The sequence below is a fragment of the Paroedura picta genome, chromosome 8, assembly GCF_049243985.1.
Source record: "Paroedura picta isolate Pp20150507F chromosome 8, Ppicta_v3.0, whole genome shotgun sequence".
NCBI lineage: Eukaryota > Metazoa > Chordata > Lepidosauria > Squamata > Gekkonidae > Paroedura > Paroedura picta.
In genome coordinates, this window is record NC_135376.1 from 5,542,454 (window position 1) to 5,569,062 (window position 26,609).

The 26,609-nt window shown below is 44.0% G+C and overlaps 1 protein-coding gene across 12 annotated transcripts in view; it reads left to right on the forward strand.

The window, feature by feature from the left end:
* LOC143842886 (cytochrome P450 2J2-like) overlaps nucleotides 1-26,071 on the forward strand; it is a 41,157-nt gene extending 15,086 nt beyond the window's left edge. For 7 of the 12 annotated variants that reach the window (XM_077348183.1, XM_077348186.1, XM_077348182.1 and 4 more), the window contains 7 exons: nucleotides 44-204; nucleotides 2,141-2,317; nucleotides 3,307-3,357; nucleotides 3,761-3,902; nucleotides 15,302-15,489; nucleotides 16,287-16,428; nucleotides 19,295-19,672. In XM_077348183.1, coding sequence (XP_077204298.1) covers nucleotides 44-204; nucleotides 2,141-2,317; nucleotides 3,307-3,357; nucleotides 3,761-3,902; nucleotides 15,302-15,489; nucleotides 16,287-16,428; nucleotides 19,295-19,485 — 1,052 coding nt within the window. In that variant the 3' untranslated portion in view covers nucleotides 19,486-19,672. Of the gene's footprint in view, nucleotides 1-43; nucleotides 205-2,140; nucleotides 2,318-3,306; nucleotides 3,358-3,760; nucleotides 3,903-15,301; nucleotides 15,490-16,255; nucleotides 16,429-19,294; nucleotides 19,673-25,871 lie in introns of those variants that run through there. The other 5 variants (XR_013233386.1, XR_013233385.1, XM_077348188.1 and 2 more) reach the window with 5 other exon arrangements.
* Nucleotides 26,072-26,609: the final 538 nt, after the last annotated feature.

Below are 26,609 nucleotides of genomic sequence, written 5' to 3' on the forward strand. Positions count from 1 at the left end.
TCATAAAAGTGTGAAAAGGTTTTGCAACCAATTTTATTTGCAGGACGGCCATTTGACCCTATGTTGGCCATCTCTAATTCCATCTGCAATTTGATCTGTGCGGTGGCCTTTGGACACCGGTTTCCTGCTGAAGATAAAGAATTCATCAAGTTGATTGAAGCAACTGATTATTTGCTTAGATTTTTGGCTAGCTTAAATCATGCGGTAAGTCATTTTTTGTTCTATTATGTCAGACAGGCGTCTCTTAGATTTCCTCTCCTGACATCTTTAAGATCATCCCTTTCAGATGTTTGGGGACTGAAGAGGATTTGGTTGTCTCAAACTTTATGGTTGGAATAGGTTCTACCAATATGAGAAGACTTTCAATTTGATAATGAACAACAGAAAAAAAAACCCATCAGTGTGGGTCCCATTTCTTCAAGGGTTTGATCATTATTCTGTTACTAGATATTAAGCCCGCTGTGGCCAAAATACAGCGGGCCCTAGCATGGTTGGTGGGTGGAGGGATGGGGCGAAGGAAGGAGGAAAAGGAGAAAAGAGACAGAAAGAAAGGGAGGAAGATAGAGACAGAAGAAGAGGGAGAGAAACAGGTAGCCAGAAAGAGGCAGATGTAAGAGAGGGAGGAAGAGAGAAAGGGAAAAACAAAGGGAATGCTGGGAGGAAGGGAAAGATAAAGGGAATGTTGGGAGGAAGGGAGGAACAGAGTAAGGTAGGTGGCCTTGGGACCTTCTGCCGGGCCCAGGGGCAGGCTTGGCTGCCCCAGGGCCCGGCAGAAGGCTCCGGACGGTGGCGGTGGGCTCTGCGGCCTCCTCCGGCTCAGCTGCCCCAGGGCCCGACAGAAGGTTCAGGACGGCAGTGGCAGGCTTTGCGGCCTACTGCAGAAGGCTCGGGAAGGCGGCGGCAGGCTTTGCGGCCTACTGCAGAAGGCTCAGGACGGCAGTGGCAGGCTTTGCGGCCTACTGCAGAAGGCTCGGGAAGGCGGCGGCAGGCTTTGCGGCCTACTGCCGGGCCCAGGGGCAGGCTCGGCCACAAAGCCCACTCCCGCCGCCACTCCTTTATTCCTCCCACTCCTCTGGAGCGGGGGGGGGGGGGGGTTAAAGATATTGATTTCCATATTGACTAGGTGATATGTTTTGTGCAAATCTAGATTTATTTTTCCCATATGATCCATAAAGAATCATTGAGATACATAAGCTGAAATGAACTGAAAAGATTTATTGGAGCACAATTCAGGAATAGCAGAGAAATCATACAGACCGACAAGATGATTTCAAGCCAATAAGATGTACCTCTATCCCTACAAGGTTTATTTTTCTTATTTATTTTATTTATTTGTTTGTTTGTTTGTTTGTTTGTTTATTTATTTAGAATTATATACCGCCCTCCCCGAAGGCTCAGGGCTTTATCACTTTGAGCCGATCAAATAAATATCTTCTAGATTCCAAAGTAATTTCATTCTAAATTACCTGGAGCCTGGTTCAAAGATTCACCCCAATAAAGAAGAATAAGAATGTAGAGGGGAAATAAATATGAGCATGTACAGTCAACGAGTATGTACATATCAATTAGCGTTTGTTTTCCAATGCTCTCCTTCTCTTCAGCTTATAAGTCTTTTTCTGTTAAGGAATCCCAGAAAAAACAAAAATTGACAGAACTGTGCATTGACAAAACTGTCCAAAATTAGGTGAATCTTTCAAAACATAGCAGGCGACCAGTAGCAATTTAAAGAACCAAAATGTATGGAAATTTAATCCTTCACGAGCCAAATCTCAATGCCTCACTTGCATGAAGTGTACATCCATTAGCCAATTAACTCTTATTTAACCCATGATAATGGCCTCTATTCTTTTCCCAAGAGTCTTTGTATTGGATTATTACAAAGCTGAAGAAGTTTCATGATGAAACTAGTTGTTAATTGGAAGTCTAGCCTGAAGACAAGAATGTCCCTTTGTGTTTAATGTTAACCTCCAGTAGGAACACAGGAATTCTTCTGTTAACTATAAGATTTATTGAGGGGGACATTTTTTCTCCCATTGTATACATCCACCTGGGTATTATCTTGATTTCAGAATCCCAGCACTTATCTAATGGACTGAGCCAGCTGATAGTGCTGTCATGATTTGCTTTCATCTCCTTGTAGTCTTATGAACTTTTCCCATGGATCATGGAACACCTCCCGGGGCCTCACAAGAAGGCCTTAGCAAGTGCAGAGGCTGTGCTTTCATTTGCAAGGAAGGAGATAAAAAAGCATAAGAAGTATCATGCTGTCCATGAGCCACAAGATTTCATTGATTTCTATCTACTTCAGATGAAGAAAGTAAGTAGTCACCTTCTACATTAAATAAAAAGGAAACCAATGTCAGCCCATGCAAACTGCATTACTGGAAAACTGTAGAGCTCTTTCCCTGCATGAGGTTCAAGTTCAGAACACTGATGGAGCTCTCCATTCTGCTCAGAAATTGTAACACAGTGTATCACACAGATGTAGTGTTGGTGGAGAGGGAACTGGTTCACCTGAATGAGCAGCTTTTTCCAAATATTGCCTTCAGATTACTAAGCAACCCAAAACAAAATAGAGAAAAAGGTCTGATCAAACATGAAAAGTACTAAATACAGAACTGTTCAGTTTCTTAGGTAGTTACAGCACATCAACGTTTAATATACTATTTCTTGTTTTAGCCATTACATTACAGCTGACTTAGGGCAACTCCTTAGGGCGTTCAAGACGAGATGTTCATAGAATCATAGAATCATAGAGTTGGAAGGGGCCATACAGGCGATCTCAACGCAGGATCAGCCCTAAGCATCCTAAAGCATGTTCAGACTTTTATAATGTCATTCATTCATTCATCCATTCATTCATTTATTATATTTGTATACCGCCCTCTCCGAAGGCTCAGGGCGGTTCACATAAACAGAACAGAAACAATACAGATAAGTTAGATTAACAATAATGAATGAAGTGAAACAACAAGCAATATGGAACAGTAGAAAAATTAAATATTAAAGTAACTCCTACAGATAGCCCAGTGGGTTGGGCGGAATTAAGGTGGGTACCGCTATGTTGTTGGCAATCAATGAGTTTGTTAACATTATTTTTAATTATTTTACCCATCAATATATTGTTTATATAATGTACACTGCCCTGAGCTGCTTTGCTGGACAGGGTGGTATATAAATCAAATAAATAAATAAAGATTGTATAAATGTTTATACTTATCGTTTGTCAAATTGTGGCTTGTAGGTGGTTTATATTGTGCTTGTTTATTTACTATTAATTTAAATATTTATTCCTCCCTGTTTTAGCCAACTCATTCCACAGTTACCTTCTGTAAGCTTCAGTATGTCACTTCTCAGGTGTGTGTCATATTTCTCCAAATTCTCTAAAAAGCCTGCATTTTGCTAAAAGAAGAAATAGGTGTGTCTAATACAATTAAAACACAATGCAGTATCTGAAAAACTCCAGTATAAAATATGAAAATCAATCCCTTTAATTTTTTAAGTATGGCATTTTCTTAAAGGCAATGGTCAGAAAGACACACTGGGTCTCGCATGGTCAGTAGATTGAGTGTTCCCTAGGCTGTGAATATTTTGTTAAATGAATAATCTGTTAATAATTAACAGATATTTAATTCAGTCAGATTTTATTTCTTCTGCTGCTTCTTCAGTATGTTTTATAGAGTTTTTTCTCAATAGCTTTCAAGTCAAAAGTTTAGAGTTTGTTGAAAATGTGATCTCACTTTCTTTCCATCAACAACAGAGCAAGAATGACCCCACCTCTACTTACAATGAAGACAATCTGGCTCAGTCTATATTTGACCTCTTTATCGCAGGAACAGAAACAACATCCTTGACATTGCGATGGGCATTGCTCCTCATGGCAAATCACCCAGACATCCAAGGTAAGAAGGACTTCTGTCCTGACTCAAACAAAGGCCACCATCATGTCCCCAGGTTGTAATTATTTTAAGCTTCCGTACCAGATAGCTAATTAACTGTTCAAGGTCCAAGGAAAGCAGAGTGAGAAATCTATGTCACTAGAAAGAATCCCAGGAATTCTAAGTAGATTTCATTGGAAAATCAGTAAAATGAATTAGTTTAATATTGCAGTATTAGAAAGACTTGAACAAATCAAGAACTGCAGTAAAGATGTTCAATATCCATTTGAGAACATTAGGCTATCATAATATTTAAAGAGCCGAGCTAGATTTTGGAATTGGATTCAAATTCAAATCCATATTCATTGGGTGATCTTAGATTTCACTGGGTGCCCTTCATCCTGTCACTCTCTCTCACTGAACATATAATTGATTAAAGGTAAAGTAAGGCAGCTGACATGCTGTCTGAAGCTCTGACCATGAGGCTGGGAGTTTGATCCCAGCAGCCGGCTCAAGTTGACTCAGCCTTCCATCCTTCCGAGGTCGGTAAAATGAGTACCCAGCTTGCTTGCTGGGGGGTAAACGGTAATGACTGGGGAAGGCACTGGCAAACCACCCCGTATTGAGTCTGCCAAGAAAACGCTGGAGGGCATCACCCCAAGGGTCAGACATGACTCGATGCTTTCACAGGGAATACTTTACCTTTACCTTATGCATACTACTCTGAGCTTTTTGTTGTTCTAAATGAACAAACAGATAACATATGCCGCAGGAGTTAATATCAGTTTTCAGTTCTTTATTCAAGGGAATCTACATATCACATAAATTATAAAAAAAAAAACTTACTAAGAAACAGTATAAAAAAGAATACTTGAAATTTTTCTAGTTTCTAAATTTGGAGAAAGGGCTTCATCACAGGCACATAACTACCTATGCACCATTTTATGAAATCTCACATTGTATGGGTGGGGGAAAATATAAATTATTATCCTTATCCTTATTAAGTGCCTAGCTCTTCCTGAATTCAGTTGGAGTCAGCACACCTGAGAGTGGGTCATTAGAGCCTACCACAATCACAGAAAGTGGCTCAAGTCCCCCATCCACTCCTTGAATCTAAACTTATTTCTAAAACATTTCAGTGTTTCCTTTTTTGGTGGCATCCTGATTTCTTGCAATCTTTGTTGAAACATAATTTTGCTTTCCTTCATTCTCTTTTGGGTAGTTACCTGTTGGTCAAGTATGTGTCTCATTTCCATATTTTCAGTTTTCCCTGGGAGAATTCTTTCCATGGGCTGGGAACTATCCATACAACAGACTCAGGACTCAAAACACTTTTATTGGCAGATCCTACCACAGACTCAAATGATCCCTTTCTCATGTTCTACATCCGTAATGGAGACTTGGCATAGGGACCTTTTTGGGTTAAAGGATTCTAGTCCCTTTAAATTTGTTTGTTTCTTTTCATAGCTAAAGTGTGTTGCTTCGTGACCCAAGCTCAGTGTGGCATACGGTTGAGGCCAGGGCGGGGTCCTGATATCTGTATCTATTCCTGTTTCCTGTAAACCACCCTGAGCCCTCGGGGAGGGTGGTATATAAAATATAATAATAAATAAATAAAATAAAAATATTCGATCTGGGATCCACCCATGTCCTTTATGTTTATTTGATTGATTTGGCTCCTCACTCCCACCGGTAAGAGAAGGAAATTGCCCCCCTAGCTGGATGAGAGGATGAGTAGTCAGTGGTTTTCTTTGCCTGCTGCCTTTTAGCAGCAGTAGTAATGTGATTCCATGAATCAAGGTAAGCTGGACGTGGTCAAACAAGAAATGTCAAGACTGAACATCGACATTTTAGGAATCAGTGAACTAAAATGGACAGGAATGGGTGAATTTAATTCAGATGACCATCAGATATACTACTGTGGACAAGAATCTCGCAGAAGAAATGGAGTAGCCTTCATAATCAATAAGAGAGTAGGAAAAGCAGTCTTGGGATACAATCCCCAAAATGACAGAATGATCTCAGTTCGAATCCAAGGCAAACCATTCAACATCACAGTGATCCAGGTCTATGCCCCAACCACTGCTGCTGAAGAGGATGAACTTGATCAGTTCTATGAAGCCCTACAACACCTTCTAGAAGCAACGCCAAAAAATGATGTGCTTATCATCATGGGGGATTGGAATGCTAAAGTAGGAAGCCAAAAGATAACCGGGATAACAGGCAAGTTTGGCCTTGGAGTACAAAATGAAGCAGGGCACAGGCTGGTAGAATTTTGTCAAGAGAATACAATGGTCATAGCAAACACTCTTTTCCAACAACCCAAGAGACGACTCTACACATGGACATCACCAGACGGTCAACACAGAAATCAGATTGACTATGTGCTCTGCAGCCAAAGATGGAAAAGTTCTATCCAGTCAATAAAAACAAGACCAGGAGCTGATTGCGGTTCAGATCATGAGCTTCTTGTTGCAAAATTTAGGCTTAAATTGAAGAAAGTAGGGAAAAGCACTAGGCCACTCAGGTATGAACTAAATCATATCCCCGACGAATACACAGTAGAGGTGACAAATAGATTTAAGGAATTAGATCTGATAGACAGAGTGCCTGAAGAACTATGGACTGAGGTTCGCAACATTGTACAAGAGGTAGCAACTAAAACCATCCCAAAGAAAAAGAAATGCAAGAAATCAAAATGGCTGTCTGAGGAAGCTTTACAAACAGCTAAGGAGAGAAGGGAAGTGAAAGGCAAGGGAGAAAGAGAAAGATACACCCAATTGAATGCAGAATTTCAGAGAAAAGCTAGAAGAGATAAGAATGCCTTCTTAAACGAACAGTGCAAACAAATAGAAGAAAACAATAGAATGGGGAGGACCAGAGATCTTTTCAAGAAAATTGGAGATATGTAGAGAACGTTTCATGCAAAGTTGGGTATGATAAGGGACCAAAATGGTAGGGACCTCACAGAAGCAGAAGAGATTAAACAAAGGTGGCAAAATTATACAGAACAACTATACAAGAGCGAGCTTAACATCCCTGATGACCACAGTGGGGTAGTTACTGACCTGGAGCCAGACATCCTGGAATGTGAAGTCAAATGGGCCTTAGGAAGTCTGAGCAACAATAAAGCTAGTGGTGGTGACAGCATTCCAGTTGAACTATTCAAAATCTTAAAAGACGATGCAGTAAAAGTGCTACACTCAATATGCCAGCAAATTTGGAAAACTCAACAATGGCCACAGGATTGGAAAAGGTCAGTTTACATTCCAATCCCAAAGAAGGGCAATGCCAAAGAATGTTCAAACTACCGCACCATTGCACTAATTTCTCATGCTAGCAAAGTTATGCTCAAAATCCTACAAGCTAGGCTCCAGCAATATGTGGACCGAGAACTTCCAGAAGTACAGGCAGGATTTCGAAGAGGCAGAGGAACTAGAGATCAAATTGCCAACATACGCTGGATCATGGAGAAAGCTAGGGAGTACCAGAAGAACGTCTACTTCTGCTTCATTGACTATGCTAAAGCCTTTGATTGTGTGGAGCACAACAAATTGTGGCAAGTTCTTAAAGAGATGGGAATACCAGAGCATCTTATTTGTCTCTTGAGAAATTTATATGCAGGTCAAGAAGCAACAGTGAGAACTGAACATGGAATCACTGACTGGTTCAAAATTGAGAAAGGAGTTCGGCAAGGCTGTATACTGTCGCCTTGCCTATTTAACTTGTATGCAGAGCACATCATGAGAAATGCGGGATTAGAAGAGTCACAAATTGGGATCAAGATTGCAGGGAGAAATATCAACAACCTCAGATATGCAGATGATACCACTCTAATGGCAGAAAGTGAAGAGGAACTAAAGAGCCTGTTGATGCGGGTGAAGGAGGAGAGTGCCAAAGTTGGCTTGAAACTCAACATCAAGAAAACAAAGATCATGGCATCCGGCCCTCTAAATTCATGGCAAATAGATGGGGAAGAAATGGAGATAGTGACAGATTTTATTTTCCTGGGCTCCAAGATCACTGCAGATGGGGACTGCAGCAAAGAAATTAAAAGACGCTTGCTCCTGGGGAGGAAAGCTATGGCAAATCTAGACAGCATCCTAAAAAGCAGAGACATCACCCTGCCAACAAAAATGCGTTTAGTCAAGGCTATGGTATTCCCAGTTGCAATGTATGGCTGCGAAAGTTGGACCATAAGGAAGGCCGAGCGTCAAAGAATTGAGGCTTTTGAACTCTGGTGCTGGAGAAGACTCTTGCGAGTCCCTTGGACTGCAAGGCGAACAAACCGGTCAGTCCTAGAGGAGATCAACCCTGACTGCTCTTTAGAAGGCCATATCCTGAAGATGAAACTCAAATACTCAAATACACCTCATGAGAAGGAAGGACTCCCTGGAGAAGAGCCTAATGCTGGGAGCGATCGAGGGCAAAAGAAGAAGGGGACGACAGAGAATGAGGTGGCTGGATGGAGTCACTGAAGCAGTAGGTGCAAACTTAAATGGACTCCGGGGAATGGTGGAGGACAGGAAGGCCTGGAGGATCATTGTCCATGGGGTCGCGATGGGTCGGACACGACTTCGCACATAACAACACTAACAAGTAATGTGATTAAGGGAATTATGAGGGGTTTATTGTGCTTTTATTCTTTTATTGTTGTAAACTGCTATGAGCCCAATTGGGAATGGTGGTATGTAAATCTAAATATAAATACATAAATAATTACATTCCAAATATCCATGTCTCCTAGAAGGAAACCACATCAAACCTCCGATAAAACACATGAAAATCTGGATCATTCACCTTACTTTTCCAACCAGCAACATTCCAGGAGAGGATTGCCAGGAGAGAAGGTCCCTTTAAGAGTCAATCAATTTCAATTAGCTGTTTAAGCCATTACCCTTTCCGGATAACTATGTCTGTGTGCTGTTTCAGTATTCTCCCATGTATGGGAGCTTTCATCCCCCAGAGTCATATCAGCCTTCGTTGGTGGTCCTAGGAGATCATAGAATCATAGAATCATAGAGTTGGAAGGGGCCATACAGGCCATCTAGTCCAATCCCCTGCTCAACGCAGGATCAGCCCTAAGCATCCTAAAGCATCCAAGAAAAGTGTGTATCCAACCTTTGCTTGAAGACTGCCAGTGAGGGGGAGCTCACCACCTCCTTAGGCAGCCTATTCCACTGCTGAACTACTCTGACTGTGAAAAAATTTTTTCCTCATATCTAGCCTATATTGTTGTACTTGTAGTTTAAACCCATTACTGCGTGTCCTCTCCTCTGCAGCCAACAGAAACAGCATCCTGCCCTTCTCCAAGTGACAACCTTTCAAATACTTAAAGAGGGCTATCATGTCCCCTCTCAACCTCCTTTTCTCCAGGCTGAACATTCCCAAGTCCCTCCACCTATCTTCATAGGGCTTGGTCCCTTGGCCCCATATGATCCTCGTCACTCTCCTCTGTACCCTTTCAATTTTATTTGCCTTTTTTACCACTGCATCACACTGCCTGCTCATGTTTAGTTTACAATCCACAAGTACCCCAAGGTCTCGTTCACACACAGTGTTACCTAGAAGCGTATCCCACATCCAGTAGGCATGCTTTTCATTTTTCTGATCCAGATGCAGAACTTTACACTTTATTAAATTGTATCTTGTAACATTTGCCCATTTTTCCATTGTGTTCAGATCTCGTTGAACTCTGTCTCTATCTTCTGGAGTATTTGCCAGTCCTTCCAATTTGGTGTCATCTGCAAACTTGATGAGTAGTCCCTCCACCCCCTCATCTAGATCATTAATAAATATGTTAAAAAGTACTGGGCCGAGCACCGAGCCCTGAGGTACACTGCTACTCACCTCCCTCCAGTCTGATGAAACACCATTGACAACAACTCTTTGAGTGCGGTTCTTTAACCATTTTCCTGGAATTCTGAGTTTCCATTTAAGTCTTTTGTCTGTTATCAATGAAACTTTATCACTTGTACATGCCTTCTTATTAACTGCCCTGAGCCTATTGGGATGGGCCGGCTATAAAAATTAAGTAATTTATTGTTGTCATTGATACAAAGTTAACTCTGGAGCTGGAGAAAGCTTCCTCAGATTCCCTGGACAGCAAAGGTCACAAACAAGGAAATACTAGAGCCCTGGCAATATGCAGCCTGCGGACTGATGTCGGAAAACTTGCTTTAAAAGTTTTTGGCACCAGCCATGAGTCGAGAGGGGGGCAGGATTTCCTGGTCCTAGCCTCCACCTATAGCCTTGCAGAACTGTGACAGCTCCGACTGGGCCCTCAACTTTTCCAGGAGCTCATTTTACTATGCGGTGGAAGATATTACAAAAGATATGATTGTCATGGAAACCACAAGTTTCAGTTTGCAAAACCAGAGCAAGGCTGTTGATGATAGAACCTGGGAAGAGGGGACCATTAATTCATAAGGTCACCATAAGTCAGAAGCTTCAGGATGGCATATAACACAATGAAGAAACTGAAGGAAGACCCTTTCCCAACTTTTGGCATACGCCCAGGCCTCCTCTTCAAAGGATGGACCCTCACCAGGGACCCCAGCGCCGGACACAGTGCCGTGGGGAGGGGCAAGAAACCAGGAGGGCCACGCCTTCATCTTGCAGTCTGCTCCCCACTTCTGCCGAGTGGCACATCACATAGGCGTGCTGGGGGCTGTATTATCTTTACCGTTTTTCAAGGAGTGTCACATGAATGGTTATATACAACTGATCAGCAATCATGGGTGTGCCCTCGATGTAGGGAGGTCTTGAGTGTCAGGGAACCCCCATGACCCCTTTTCTTAAGGCTAGGATTAGAAACCTAAGTGGGTTATGCATGTGAAGGTTTTTACCAGTTAGCATACTGACCCTTTTAAATCATCATTTTCTTAAATGGTCATGTTTTTCTGCAAGGATTATGCACTTGACATATGGACTTTTGATGGCAAATAATGGGGGGGGGCAATTCCTACATTGTGCTTGACACTCATTGGCAAGCCATAGTCAGCTGCAGTGTCACATGACCGCCATTCTGGCACACGCTACTGGCACGGACTTGTGGGAATTGTAGTTCATGGACACAGAGACCTCAATGGGAAATTTCCATCAGGGCACACAGCCTTTTGAAAACACTCAAGCCTTCCCCTCAGAGTTACGCTGTTCCTCATAAAGAGTGGAGTGAAATGCTTGCAAATGCCTCTGAGGGAATGGATAAATTCATTTCTGCTGGTGTAATGTTGCCATAGCAGAGGTGGGAGGGTCTGCACCGAACAAGGGGTGCCTCAAGCTCCCATTGGTAGACGAGGGACTAGAGGCTGGCCCTTCACCCATTGGTGTATGCTGGTACAGGGGAGGAGACCAAAAACATGCTAACCAACAGGCATTTTCATGACCATTCTAAAAGAAAAGACATTTTAAAGCTAGTTTTAAATACTGCACTGATAAGACACAGTGGCTGCTATTAGGGGGGAATGCCATGCATAACCCCAAATACTGCAGTGTGTTTTCATGGTGAAACCAGCTCCACATGCAGAAAATAAAAACAGCAACATTTGGGGGGGGGGGCAGATTTTTGCAAGGTTTCCTGCCATGCATAATACACCCTGGGGAAGCTGAGAGAAAGGGAGGTTTGTGAATAAAACCTTCAGGACAGTCTCATTCGTCTGCTGAGAGCTCTTCTGCCATTGCAGAGCAGGCATCTCTTTTGCTGGCACAGTGTAGACATGTGTCCTCTGGGTATTAACTATATTTGAAACTAGCAGAAAAGCCCGTTGTATGCCTGAATACAATGGGCGCTGGCCAACCTCCCTCTTGACCTTGGCTGGGCAGGGGAGGCACTGGCAGGCAGTCCACTCCTCCTCCCTCTGCCCTGGCAGCTCTACCAAGTTCTGAAAAGGCCGCAGCTGGAGCTGCTCAGGGCAGTGGAAGTGCCAGTGGGGCTCATGGGAATTGTAGTCCACAGACATCTTGAGATCCACAGTATGCCCAGCCCTGCTCTAGGTACCAACAGGGGCTGGGAGACTAGGTATGGTCAGATGCACACAGAAGCTTATAAGTTGCCTAAAACTTTGTTGATCTTAAAGGGGCCACTGGACTAAATCTTTGTTCTGCTGCTTCAGACCAACATGGCATCACCCCTACTTAAAGTTTTACTTTGGCAATATGCTTCTTGAGAGATTTATTTTACTGCATGCCATTAACCACATCTCCTGATAAGTTTGTCAGGTACTACCAATAGTTGAACAATCAGGATCTACCTCAATTCCGTCTCGAGGAGGTATCCATCAAGCTCTGACAGAGAAATCAAAGACAGGATGAATCGAGCAGGTGAGATCAGATCTAGGATAAAGCAAAAGGGAAGAAGGAGATATTGTTGGCAGTAACAAATATCCCCCCCGGACACATTTGCCAGTTATTTGGAAGTGGTGGCTGGATGGCTCAGGCAGAGTCGTCTGAAACTAAACTCCTCCAAGACAGAGGTCCTGTGGCTGGGGAGAAGAGGGCAGGACCAGGAGGCACGTCTCCCATGCCTGGATGGGGTGCAATTAACAACTGCAATGGTTGCCAGGAATTTGGGGGTGACTTTTGATGCCTCTCTTTCAATGGAGGCTCAGGTCACGAAAGTAGCCAGGAAGGCTTTTCCCCATCTTCTCCAAGCCCGGCTACTAGCATCCTCTCTGTCCTCAGAACACCTGGCCACTGTGATCCATGTAATGGTCACTTCCAGATTAGACTACTGTAACTCGTTCTATGCCGCTTTACCCTTGTCCTCAATGGGACATCTTGGAGGGCCCATATCCAGCCGGTGCTTCGTCAACTGCACTGGTTACCTGTCTGTTTCCGGGTCAGGTTCAAGGTATTGGTATTAACCTTTAAGGCCATACACAGTCTGGGTCCTGCCTACCTGCAGAACCGCTTGCTTGCTTATGCCCCCCGCAGGGCCCTTTTCTCTGTGGGTATGAAATTATTGGTTGTCCCGGCCCCCCGCAATGTATGCCTGGCCTCGACCAGGGTGAGGGCCTTTTTGGTCCAGGCTCCAACCTGGTAGAATGAGCTCCCGGAAGAGCTAAGGGGCCTGCCGGAGTTACCAGCTTTCTGCAGCTCTTCCACCAGGCATACGCTTGTGGCTGGGGCACAGTCCCAGGGGAGGGGTTTTCCAACTGGTTCCCAAATTCATCTTGGCCCCAGCTCTCATTACATTAGATTAACATCAGATTAATATTAGATTGAGATCAGTGCCCCACCTTGAACAAGAATGGATTATTAGAGATTATGGTCACCATTGCATAGTTGGTTAGTATGTGATTGTTATTTTAATGGGAATTTTATTGTTTTAGAATTGTATGTGTAAACCACCACAAGGCTATGGCGTGCGGTGGTATAGAAATCTAATAATAAAATAAATAAATGATGAGGTTATCTGTTCAGTCATGTCCGACCCTCGGCGACTCTATAGGAAAGTCTTCGCTATGCGTCCCTGTCGCTGACTGCTTCTTTTAATCGGTTCATGGTCATCCCTATATTGGCTTTGATCGTGTCGAGCCAGTGGATCCTTTGGTGACCACGTTTCCTTTTCCTGCTGACCATTAATGATTTTTTTAGCGAGTTTGGTCGTAAGATGTGTCCAAAAGTAAGTGAGCTTCAGCCATGATATCTTCCCTTCTAATGACATAGTTGGTTTGCTCCTTTCTAAAACTATCTTGTTGATAACTTTGGCTATCCATGGGATTCTTAGCACCATAATTTGAAAGCATCTTTTCTCCTCCTGTTTTCCTTCTTCAAGGTCCAGCTTTCACATCCATAGGCTGTTATGGGGAAGACAATAGTGTTGACCAGCCAGCAAGCCTTATCTCGTACAGCTGATCTGCAGCAGAGATAGATTGGTTCTTGAGATAATTGACATAATTTTTGCAAGGTCCACTATCTGAGAAAGCTCCTTTACACTCAACAACATTTTCACCTGATGTTTCTCATCAAAACTGCTTTCATGTCCGACTCATGTCCAACTAGTCCCAGAAAAATACAGTCCCCTTTGCCCCACTGGATAAAGGTTCATCCAGGTGATATCAGTAATCTGATTAAGTCCCTGTCATCCCATAAATCACCGGGCCCAGATGGAATCCCTCCAGAAATGTTTATTCATTTTTCCAAATGGTGGGCACGTCCATTGGCAAACTTATTCACTCTAATTAATGCTACTGGTCAAATCCCTGATGTTTGGCTAAGTTCTATCATCTTGCCCATTTTTAAAAGGGTAACAACAATTTGCCAGGTAATTAACACCCTATCAGCTTACTATCAGTTATAAGTAAGCTGTATGCAAAATACCTAGCCAACATTCTTTCTAATTGGATCTACAACAATACCAGGGCCAGAACAAATAGGATTTAGGAAAGGCAGTGCCACACTTGTCTTATTTAGCCTTATCCAATGCTGTCTTATCCACTCTTATTTGGAAATACTTAAGTCCTAAGAAAGCGAAATTGTTTACAGCATTTATTGACCTTAAGTCAGCCTTTGATTCAATCCCAAGAGAAAAACTGTGGAAGAACTTGGGCTATTTAAAGACTGATGACCACCTATTACTGTTATTAAAACAACTACATTGTAATAATTTCTGCAAAGTAAAGTATTCAAAAGAGGGGAATATCACTGATAAAATACCCCTTAATATGGGAGTGATGCAGGGATGCATTGTTACTCCTCATTCATTTAATCTTTCTTTCTTTTTTTTACCAATGGTCATCCTCCTTGGTAGGTAATAGATCTACACCACTGTTACTGTATGCGGATGATACAATCATCTTATCAAGAACCCAAAAATGCTAAATAAGATATCTTAGAACTTTTATAGATTACTCTACCAAAAACCATCTCACCATTAATTATGAGACGATTAAGATCTTAGTCTTTGCCAAAGCAAGACATAAATACCAGTGGAAGGTGAGAGGCAATTGAACTGAGCAAATATATCATTTCAGATACCTTAGAAGGAATTTTAGCTATAACAAGTGACATACCATATGGAGAAGGTTGTCAAATCCTCTAAAAGGCAATTGGCTTTACTAGCAAAAATTTTCCACCGGATTGCTAATAGGAATTTCTCAGCTGCAATGAAAATCTATGCAGGTAAAATAATCCCCAAAACTGGTTTTTTGAAGCCCAATCTGGATTGGTGCGCTCAGCAACAAAGTTGAAAAATGTCAATCTACCTTTTTTAGACAATTGTTGGATGTACCAAATAATAGTCATAGTGGAGTCAGGTTTGGGCACATCTATATTTAAAGGGTGAGTTGACAGAGTAGATAGGGGAGTAATATGCATTCCAATATTTTGAATATGTAATATCTAATAATTTAATTGGTTCAGGAATGAGGTGCAGGATGTGCAGTGCCCATAATAAAGATATTTTTTACTGTTTTCCTCAGACAAAGTCCACAAGGAGATCGAAGATGTTTTGGATTCCTCTCAATTATTCCGGTACCAAGATCAGAAGAAACTGCCCTACACTAAAGCTGTTATACATGAGATCCTGCGTTTCCAATATATCTTATTAATTGGTCTTCCCAGACAAAGTTCAAAAGATGTGAATATGTGTGGTTTCTTTATTCCAAAGGTACAGGATATTCTTGTGGATCCTTAGATGATATCTTCAAAAGATGTATAAGTATAAAACAACAACAAGAAGAAGGGTAGTTTTTATCTCCTGCTTTTCTTTGCCCCAAAGCCGATTGCAATCTCATGTACAGAAGCTTCATGGGTAGTCAAATGCTGGAATCATAGAGTTGGAAGGGACCTCCAGGATCATGTAGACCAACCCCCTGCAGAATGAAGGAAAGCCGCAACTACCTGCCCACCACCGTGACCTCAATTCCATGCCAAGATGATGACTTTTTAGTACTGTGACAGACCCCGATATATCTGTACTGATCTATTTGTCATAGAAAGTCTCAGTTTTATTCAGAAGTCCCGCACTGCCACTCATTTGTCCAAAATGGCTAAAATTAAGGAATAAATCACTGTAGCATCAACACTCTGACATCATTTCTGGAGTGAACTCAGAACAGCTGAGAAACCACTCAAGGATTCATGAGAATCTCTATGTAGGGGGTTGGACTAGATGACCCTGGAGGTACGTTCCAACTCTATGATTCTATCTTTCTATGTTAAACCATAGAGTTTCTACTGTAACCTAGAATGGCATAATCAGTTCAAGGGTCCACCATTAAATGATACCATGTCCTCACTGTGATGATGCTATCAATATTTCTCCCCTTCCCTCCATCTCCTACCAGACATCAGGTTCTGACTGGCAACTGTAGGAAACAAAAACTACTAGTACAGGGACAATGACCAGAAAAGATCAATCTTCTTGTTTTTAGGTATACCAAAGCAACAGTTTTATTCTTCCAGGGGGCTCTTATTGTTCCGGACCTACGTTCTGCGCTTAATGATCCTAAACAATGGGAAACACCAGAGAAATTCAACCCAAATCATTTTTTGGACAAAGATGGACATTTTGTGAAAAGAGAAGCATTTCTTCCATTTGGGGCAGGTAAACGCAAAATGTGCTTGATAGATGTTCACATGGTTCTCTGAAGGATTACGTTTAAGAAAAATATCTTCTCATACAGAATGCTTTTAGGAATAACTAAATTATCAGAAACCTTATGACAAATATTAAAACGATTTTACTTAAAATCTATTCAATGTAGATTGGACATAACAAGAAATTTCTTTTTCTTTTTCTTTTTTTTTTGTATAACATACTTGAGCTCTTCTACTGAGCAGGACTATTGGGACATAGAAGTCCAACCTCTTAGATTCTTAAATAATGGAGGCAGGAATAGAATGTGGGGCTTTCTGCATGTAAAATATGTGCTTTTCCTTGGAGCAATGACTCTTCCCACTAATGTGTGATAGCACTGCGTATTTTAGTTTTGGAAGGAATATGGAATTGACTTCTTTTGAGAACATATGAGAAGATTGTTCTCTTGAGAAGCAGCTCAGCCCCGAGCTTCCCCCCAGTTGTCTATTGGCTGGGTACTTTCCAGCCTTTTCAAGAAACGATAGCTTTAGGGCTTGAAACTAGATCCCTAGTTTCTCCAGGGAAATATCGCATAGTTCTAAAGAGGGCTGAGAATTAATTCTTTGTTAAGTATGCTCTATTCTTATATTGGACCTTTTCTCTTTTGAAGAAGAGCTGTTGCTTATATCCTGCCTTAACTACCTGAAGAGGACTCAAACAGCTTAAAATCTCCTTCCCTTCTTCTCCCCCCAAAAGACATGCTGTGAGGCAGATGGGACTGAGAAAGTTCTGAGAGAACTTTGAGTGGCCCACAGTCACCCAGCTGGCTACATGTGGAGGACTGTGGCTAAGGGGCTCTCCTTAGCCGAAGTGGACAAATTGCTGGATCAGTGAGGGTGACCCCTTGCTTGTTAGATCCTTGTCCATCTTGGCTGCTCACATCAGGCAAACAATGGATAAGAGGTTTTTGAGGGAGATTTTGAACCTGTCCCTATCACTGAGAGAATTCCCTAAGGAGCTTAAACTGGCAGTGGTTCATCTTCTGCTGAAGAAGTCATCCCTGTATCTGTGAGAGCTTGCCAGATACCACCTGGTGTTGCATCTTGTGTTCCTGGGGAAAGTGGTGGAGAAGGAGACCATCAGAGACCAGCTCCTAGCATATTTGGAACAAACTTAAGCCTTTGACCTATACCAGTCTGGCTTCCATCCTGTCCATTAGGTAGAGACCATGCTGGTCGCTCTAATCGGTGAACTCTGATATCTGCTGGACCAAGACTTGTCAGCTATCCTCATTTCATGAGATCTATCAGCTGGATTTGATGTTTGTCCAAGATATGTTGGCTCACCACCTTGTTGACCCAGTGGTCAGGGAAGCGGCCTTAAAATGGCTTACCACGTACTTTAAGAACTGGCCTCAGATGGTTGTGGTGGGTGAGAAGCTATCTAACCCCTTTGTGCTCCCTTGTGGGGGCAGTGCTCTCCCCGAAACTTATCAACATCTATATGTATCCCTGGCCCAGTGTCTGAAGTTATGGGCTGGGGTGTCATCATTATGTGGATGACACCCAGCTCTATCTTCTGATGGCTGGCCGGATCTCCCCCCAAATTCATTCGCCAGTTGTTTGGAAGCAGTAGGTGGATGGCTAAGACAGCATCCTCCGAAACTCAATACCTCTAGGATGGAGGTCCTGTGGCTGGGTAGAAGGGGACAGGACCAGGAAGCGTATCTCTTCTGCCTGGATTGGGTGCAAATTACACATGCACTAGCAGACAGGAATTTGGGGGTGATCCTTGATTCCTCCCAGTCTATGGTGTTGCAGGTCCCAAAGGTAGCCCAAATGGCTTTTTTCCCACCTGTGCCAAGCACAGTTACTGGTGCCCTACCTGTCCATGGAACACTTGGCCACAATGATCCATGCAACTGTCACTTCCAGGTTAGATTTCTGTAACTCACTGTACGCGAGCCTACCCTTGTCCCTGGTCCAGAAATTGCAGCTGATACAGGACACAACTACTCAGGTCCTCACTTGGTCATCTTGGTGGGCCCACGTCCAGGCAATGCTGAGGCAGGTGCATTGGTTTCTGATTAGTTTCTGGATCAAGTTCACAGTTTTGGTTTTGACCTTTCAGGCTGTACACAGCCTGGGTCCTACATATCTGCAGGACCACTCATCTCCTAAAACCCCCCATAGGGCTCCTTGCTCTGCAGGTATGAATTTGGTGGTTATCCCATGGTTCCAGAAGGTATGTCTGCCCTCAACCATAGCCATGTCCTTTTCGTTCCTGGCCCCAACCTGGTGGGATGAGCTCACGGAATAGCTGATGACCCTGTTGGAATTCTCTGGTTTCTGCAAGGCATGCAAATCAGAGTTCTTCCACAAGGCATCTGGTTGAGGCCAGACTGGGACTGGAGTAATAAGATCAGGTCTCTCCCCACACCTCCCCGGGCCAAATATTGCCTGAGATCAACTGTTGGGCAGAAAGCTGAGAACAGAAGAGTTGTGGCACTGGAATGTGGTGGAGCAGGGCATATGTTTACCACAATCAAAGCTGTTGTAAGGCAGTTTAAATTGTGAATTGTGTTCTGGGAAATTGTATGGGCTAGTTTTAATGTGGGTGTTTTTGATGTAAACCGCCACGAGCCGGCTGGAACGGGACTGGCGATATATGAGACAAATAATAAAATGAAACAAAATAAAGTAAAAGCCACAACACTATGTCGGACAAGGGGGCAGAAAATAAGTAAACAGCTTGTCAATGATTGGGTAGGGAGGACTTCCTGTTGCAGCCACACAAGTTCCCGAGCAACTAGTTTTGAGGAGTGAAGTCCTGGCCCATCAGCTCATGCTACATACCTGTTAATAGATTCCTCACTTGTTTCCTTCCTTTGCAGGCGCCCGTGTCTGTCTGGGAGAGCAGCTGGCAAGGATTGAGCTCTTCATCTTCTTTGCCAACCTGCTGAGGGCATTCACTTTCCAGCCACCAGAAGGAGTGAAAGAACTCAACACAGATGCAATAGTTGGTTTATCAGTTGCCCCGCGCCCCTATAAGCTCTGTGCTATTCCCCGTAGCAGTTCATCATAAACGGAACAAATTGGATTGGCTCATTTCTCTTTAGAACTTTTGCTTCATCCTAAACTTGCTCTGACCTGCTCAGTTCATTCTGTGCTTGATCTCTTTATTAGAGCTAAACAGATGCTTCCTCAAGACAGAATTTAGGCAGATCTGTCATTGCTAATAATATTATTGCCCAATAAATAATCTTAGTACATTTGTTGTCTTCTTGTGAATGCTCTAAACAGAATTCTAAAAGGGTGCCTTTTGTGTGTGTGTGTTGGTGACCCCATAAAGTCCCACCTGATGGGTTTTCCAAGGCAGAGATCAGCAAAGGTAGTTTGCCACTGCCTTCCTTTGCATACAATCCCCTCACATCCACCTTCTGGCCTGACTTATTTTCTGAACTTTCACAAGATCTGGCTGATCTGGACTATGGCGGCAGCAGAAGGATGAATAAACTGACTTCAAAACCAGTCTTATTTGTTAGCCTAAAGGAGTGCCAGTGAAATCTCTTTTTTGGAATAAAGTTTCTTTCTCAGTGGCTTTAAACATATCCAAAAATATGTTTTTTGTCCAGTGTGGGTCCCAGCCTTATTGAGGGAAGCATGAGCTGGCAAAACAACTTCAAGGATCCCATCCTGAACTTCAGTGCGGTGATGGCCCTTGAGAAGGACCTGCAGGGGTGGAGGAGTTGTGTACATTGAGGAGGTGTATACGTTCCAGCCGTCCTCAAGGGACGCAGCCTCTGGTTATGTGGAAAATGTTGAAAGCATTAAGTGCTGATAGTCCACAGAGACTCCAGAATCATACCTGGAAGCAATCATCACTCAGCTTAACATTAATTCCTCAAGAGTTGCCCTCTTAATGATAGCGGTTAGCTATTTTGGTTTTAAAACATAATTCATGGATCAGGGATAGACCACGATCTGAAGGAGCGATTGAAGTACAATTTATGGATTCATTTAACCTGTCTTAGAGGCAGTCAAGATTTCTGCTTAAGCATCCATGAACACTCATGAACTCTTAAGCAGGGTTGTGTGCTTCAACCGCCGAAGCAGCCATTCCAGCCTGAAGCAGCCAGTGCCGCGGTGCATGGGGGACGGGTAGCACCAAAGCAGGAGTACCAGTTGGCATCCATACAGAGGCACCGACGGAGTGACAAGACTTCATTTGCAAAGAAGCTTGCTAATGCCTCACAGTGTAAATCCAATTTACTACTATTTGGGCGCCCTTCCTTGAGGACATTATTAAAACACCCTAAACAAGTATGCAAGGCGAGAGCTGGTGGACATAATTTCCACAGTGAAGAAGTCGCGCTTCTCCACATTCACCGCCATCTCATTTGTGCCCTCATAAGTGTGCGATAAGATGTCCTTGCCACCACGTTTAGCCTAGAGAGGAGTTGGTCTGTTTAGCCTGGAGAGGAGACGACTGAGAGGAGATCTGAGAACCATCTTCAAGTATTTAAAAGGCTGCCATGTAGAGGATGGAGCAGAGTTGTTCTCTCTTGCCCCAGAGGGACAGGCCAGAACCAATGGGATGAAATTAATTCAAAAGAAATTCCGTCTAAATCTCCGGAAGAAGTTCCTGACAGTTAAAGCACATGTGGGCTTTCACATCCATAGAGCAGTAAGGAAACCTCCAGGAAACACTGAGCCGGAGGGACTATTTATATGATAAAAACCACTGAGGAAGAAAACAACTTTGAAAATGGGCTATTGAAAAAGGAAAAGAAAAAAGAAATGTGTTTCTCCAGAGCCCATTTTTGGTTTATGCTTGTCCATCATAGATATGAAGGCAATATCTACAAAATATCAATTGGAATAATTATAACAAAAATATTACATGTTTGTACCATCCAATTGGTTGAATTTTTCTTGTTTGGATTATTCCCCTCAGCCAGGAGCACATGTGGCTACATTCCATCTTGTGGCTGCCTGGCAATTTTGATTCACTAATGTATGCCATTTATTGACCACCCCTCACAGCATTGGTAGCTTGGGGGATGGGGGTTTACAACATTTCCATAAAAGAACAATTAAATTATTTAAAATGTCCAACTGTAAATTGCCTCAGAACCCTGACAGAGCTGGCAGGAGGCTGCAGAGTGCTCCCTCCCCCCTTCAGGCCTGCTGCGAAGGAGCCTCTGACAGGCCCCGACTGAGGGGAGGGAGGCCTTTCCAAGAGCAACGCAGGGGAGCCTGAGGGCCTTCCTTTTGAGGGGGGGGGGGCTTTCCCCTTCTGCCAAACAATTGCCTGGCAGGGAGGCCACAGAAAAGCCCCTTCTCACTTAAAATACTGCTCTGGCCAGGGGTTAGACACAGCCAAGCCATGCGTCTTTCTTCTTTGCAATTCTGCAGGTTTGAGGCCACTGCACAGCGTTATTCTGCAGAGGAAACTGGCTTTTTTGTCTCCTGTTTCATCTGCACAACAACCCTGTGCAGTAGGCCTCAAGTCTTTCAATTCAACAACAACCTTTGTGGGAGGCCTTAAATGTTTCTTCTCTACCACAACCCTGTCCAAATTAGCCCTTTCTGCCTGGGGAGTTGATCTTTATACTCTGCAGGTGAGCTGTACTTCCAGGAGCTCTCCAGGCCCCACCTGGAGGTTGGCTACCCCTGGGTTGGAAATATTCCTGGAGGTTTGGAAGTGGGACTTCAAAATCTGCCAATGCCTCAGAGTCCAGCCTTCAAAGGAGCCATTTTTGCCTGCAGTTGGTAGGGAGTGGTGCAGGAGTGTCCCTCCTGGCCTATGGGTTATGGCCAGCCCTTGCCAGCAACTGTTTGTATTCTGAGGCACAGACAGGCAGACCAGCATCAGTCCTGTGAGTCTGGAAAGTGCAGGAAGATCTCAATAAATATTTAAAGCCTGAAACTGTAAATAGTGAATAAGTAAATGGCTGACTTCACATGGGAACTGACTTGACTTTTTCCAACCTTGGCCTGGCAAATAAAAAAAAAAACGTATAAAAAAACCTTACTAATGTCAAGACTGCTGTGCACAGAGAGTCTTCCTCTTAGGGTTGCCAGCTTCCCTGAGATGTTCTCTACCCCACCTCCCTTATGGGGAGTCTGCTATGGGGAGAGAAAGGGAAGACGAATGGAAAATGCTTTGAGACACCTGTGGCCTGCTGGGTCACTGCAGCCCACTCCCAGTTCTCTCAGATTTCTCACAACCCCACATAACTCACAGGTTGACTGTTCTGGGGAGACGAACGGAAAAGGTGTTTGTAAACTGCTTTGAGACTCCTTTGGGTAGTAAACAACTGAGTACAAAAATCCGTTCTTCTTCTAAGGAGCAACCATGAAAGAAGCATGTGGGCACATAACATTTCATGTAGTCCAACCCTCTGCAGAATGCAGGAAATTCACAACTACCTGATTGACACAGTGACATCTCCATGCCCAGATGATAAATATCCCCAAAAAACTAGAATCACTGGACAGTCCGGCCTGGGAGAAATTTGCCTTCTGACCCCAAAGTGGCAATCAGCACAAAAATCATATATGAACACAATCACTTCTGCCCACCCACTTACAATCTGCCTAAGTTCACAGAACTGAGAAGTAGTTTTTGAAGGTGACACACCAGACCTTTTCCCCAGAATGATCAAATTATTAGTCTTGTGACTAATAATTGATATATTATATCTGTGCTGATATAATATCTGTGCTGATATATCTGTGCTGATCTATTTGTGACAGAACCTCTCAATTTTATTCAGAAGTCCCCCACTGCCACTCATTAGGCCAAAATGGCTAACATTAAAGAATAAACCCAGAAGAGATGTCAAACCACTCAAGGATTCATGAGAATCTCTATGCAGGGGTTGGACTAGATGACCCCGTCCAACTTTATGAGAGCCAGTTTGGTGTAGTGGTTAGGAGTGCAGACTTCTAATCTGCCATGCCGGGTTCGATTCTGCGCTCCCCCACATGCAGCCAGCTGGGTGACCTTGGGCTCGTCACGGCACTGATAAAGCTGTTCTGACCGGGCAGTGATATCAGGGCTCTCTCAGCCTCACCCACCCCACAGGGTGTCTGATGTGGGGAGAGGAAAGGGAAGGTGACTGTAAGCCACTTTGAGCCTCCTTCGGGTAGGGAAAAGCGGCATATAAGAACCAACTCTTCTTCTTCTTCTTCTTCTATGTAAAACCATAGACTTTCCACTGTAACCTAGATGGGCATAATCAGTTTAAGGTTTAACCATCAAACGACACCATGTAATTACCATGATGCTGCTATCAATGTTTCTGTCCACCATCTCCTGCCAGACATCAGGTTACCCTGGCAACCGTGGGACATAGCAACTACTAGTACAGGGGCGATGAGTAGAAAAGATCAATCTCCCCGTTTTTATGTATCCCAAAGTAACAGTTCCATTCTTCCAGGGGACTGTTATTATTCCAGATCTACGATCTGTTCTTCTTGATCCTAAACAACGGGAAACACCGGAGGAATTCAACCCAAATCATTTTTTGGACAAGGATGGAAACTTTGTAGTAAGAAAAGCATTTCTTCCATTTGGGGCAGGTAAATGCAAAATGGACTCCGGGGAATGGTAGAGGACAGGAAGGCCTGGAGGATCATTGTCCATGGGGTCGCGATCAGTCGGACACGACTTCGCACATAACAACAACAATAACAATAAATGCAAAATGTGCTTGATAGATGTTCACAGGTTTCTCAGAAGGATTAAGTTTGAGAATATCTCCTTCTCAAACAATGCTTTAAAGCAGTGGTCCCCAACCTGCGGGCCGCAGCCCGGCGCCGGGCCGCAAAGGCCATGGCGCCGGGCCACGGCTCCCTCTCTCCGCCCCCCCCTCAGTAAAAAACTTCCCAGTCCGCAAGCTTGCGGCCCGGGAAGCTACTTACTGTGGGAGGGCGGGGAGGGAATCAGGGCCGGGCCGCGCCCGCTCGGCCCGATCCGCGGGCGCGGCCCGATGCGTGGGTGCGGCCCGCGGGCGCGGCCAGGCGCGGCTCGCGGGCGCGGCCCGATCCGCGGGCGCGGCCGGGTGCGGCTCGCGGGCGCGGCCCGGTGCGGCTCGCGGGCGCGGCCCGTGGCCGCGGCCCGAAGCATGGGCGTGGCCCGCGCGGTCGCGACCCAATGCCCTGCCGGTCCCCAGCCTAATAAAGGTTGGGGACCACTGCTTTAAAGAATAACTATACTATCAAAACCTTATGATAAACGTTAGTATGAATTCACTTTCAAAATAGCTGAATGATAAAATCTATTCAATGTAGATTGGACATAAGAAGTTTCTTTCTTTCCTTTCCTTTCCTTTTTTTTTTTTTTTTGCATAACATTCTTGAGCTCTTCTACTGAGCAAGAACACTGGGTCATAGAAGACCAACCCCTGAGATCCTTGAATAATGGAGGCAGGAATAGAATGTGGGGCTTTCTGCATGTAAAGTATGTACTTTTCCTTGGAGCGATGACTCTTCCCAATCACGTGTGGTAGCACTGCAGGTTTTACAGTTTGGGAAGAAATATGGAATTGACTTCTTTTGAGAACATATGAGAAGGTTGTTCTCTTGAGAAGCAGCTCAGCCCCAAGATTCCCCCCAGTTGTCTCTTGGCTGGGTACTTTCCTGCCTTCTCAAGAAACGATAGCTCTTGGATTGAGACAAGACCCCTGGTCTCTCCAGGGAAATATTGCACAGCACTAAAGTTAATTCAGCGTTAAGTGTGCTCTCTTCTTAGCCAAAGAGAACAAATTGCTGGATCAGTGAGGGCAACCACCTGCTAGTTAGATCCTTGTCCATCTTGGCTGCTAAAATTGGGCAACCAATGGATAGGAGATCCCTTAAGGGAGATTGTGAACCTCTCCCTCTCATTGGGAGAATTCCCTGACGGGCTAAAAGCGGCAGTGGTTTGTCCTCTGCTGAAGAAGTCATTGGATCCAAGGGACCCTGTCGGCTACTGCCTGGTATCGCATCTTGCGTTCCAGGGAAGGCGGTAGAGAGGGCCACCGTAGACCAACTCCTCACATTTTTGGAGGAAACTTCAACCTATGACCCATGCCAATCTGGCTTCTTTCCTGGCTGTTGGGTAGAGACCATGCCGGCTGCTCTATTGCAGTGGTCCGCAACATTTTTTGCGCTGCCAATGGGTGGGGGGAGAGGGTGACCTAGGCCCCCGCGGATGCGTGGCAGCCCCCACACAAACACACATATGCGGACCAGTTGCGTGTTGTGGACAGGGGGGCAGAAAAATAGGAAGTTTGTCCATGATTGGGCAGGGAGGACTTCCTGTTGCAGAAACACAAGTTGCTGAAGAACTACTTTTGAAGAGTGAAGTCCTGGCCCCTCAGCTCATGCTTCATAACCAATTCCAAGCCCACTGTTGACTGAGGTGATCCATTCTAGACAATACATGTTAACAGATTTCTCACTTGTTGCCTTCCTTTGCAGGGGCCCGTGTCTGTCTGGGAGAGCAGCTGGCAAGGATTGAGCTCTTCATATTCTTTGCCAACCTGCTGAAGGCATTCACTTTCCAGCTGCCAGAAGGTGTAAAGGAGTTCAACACAGATCCGATAGTTGGTGCATCATTAGCTCCCCGCCCCTATAAGCTCGGTGCTGTTCCCCGCAGCAATTAATCGTAAACTGAACAAATTGGAGTGGCTCATTTCTCTGTAGATCTTTTGCTTCATCTTAAACCTGCTCTGACCTGCTCAATTCATTCTGTGCTTGATATCTTTATGAGAGTTTAAAAGATGATGCCTCAAGACAGAATTGAGGCAGGTCTGTCATTGCTAAGAAATAATCTGATGAGTAGATCTGATGTCTTCTTGTGAATGCTCTAAACAGAATTCTAAAAGATAAAGGGTGCCTTGTGTGTGTGCGTGTCTGTCTGTTTGTGTGTTGCAAACAACTCTTGGTGACCCCATAAAGTCACACCTGATGTGTTTTCAAAGGCAGAGAGCAGCAAAGGTAGTTTGCCACTGCCTTCCTTTGCATACAAACCCCAGACTTCCTGAGTGGTCTCACGTCCCCCTTCTGTCCTGTCTTTGTTTCTGAATTTTCACAAGATCTGGCTTATCTGGACTATGGCAGCAACAGAATGACAAAGAAACTGACTTCAAAACAGTCTTATTTATTATCCAAAAGGTGTGCTGGTGAAATCTCGTTTTTGGAACAAAGTTTCTTCCT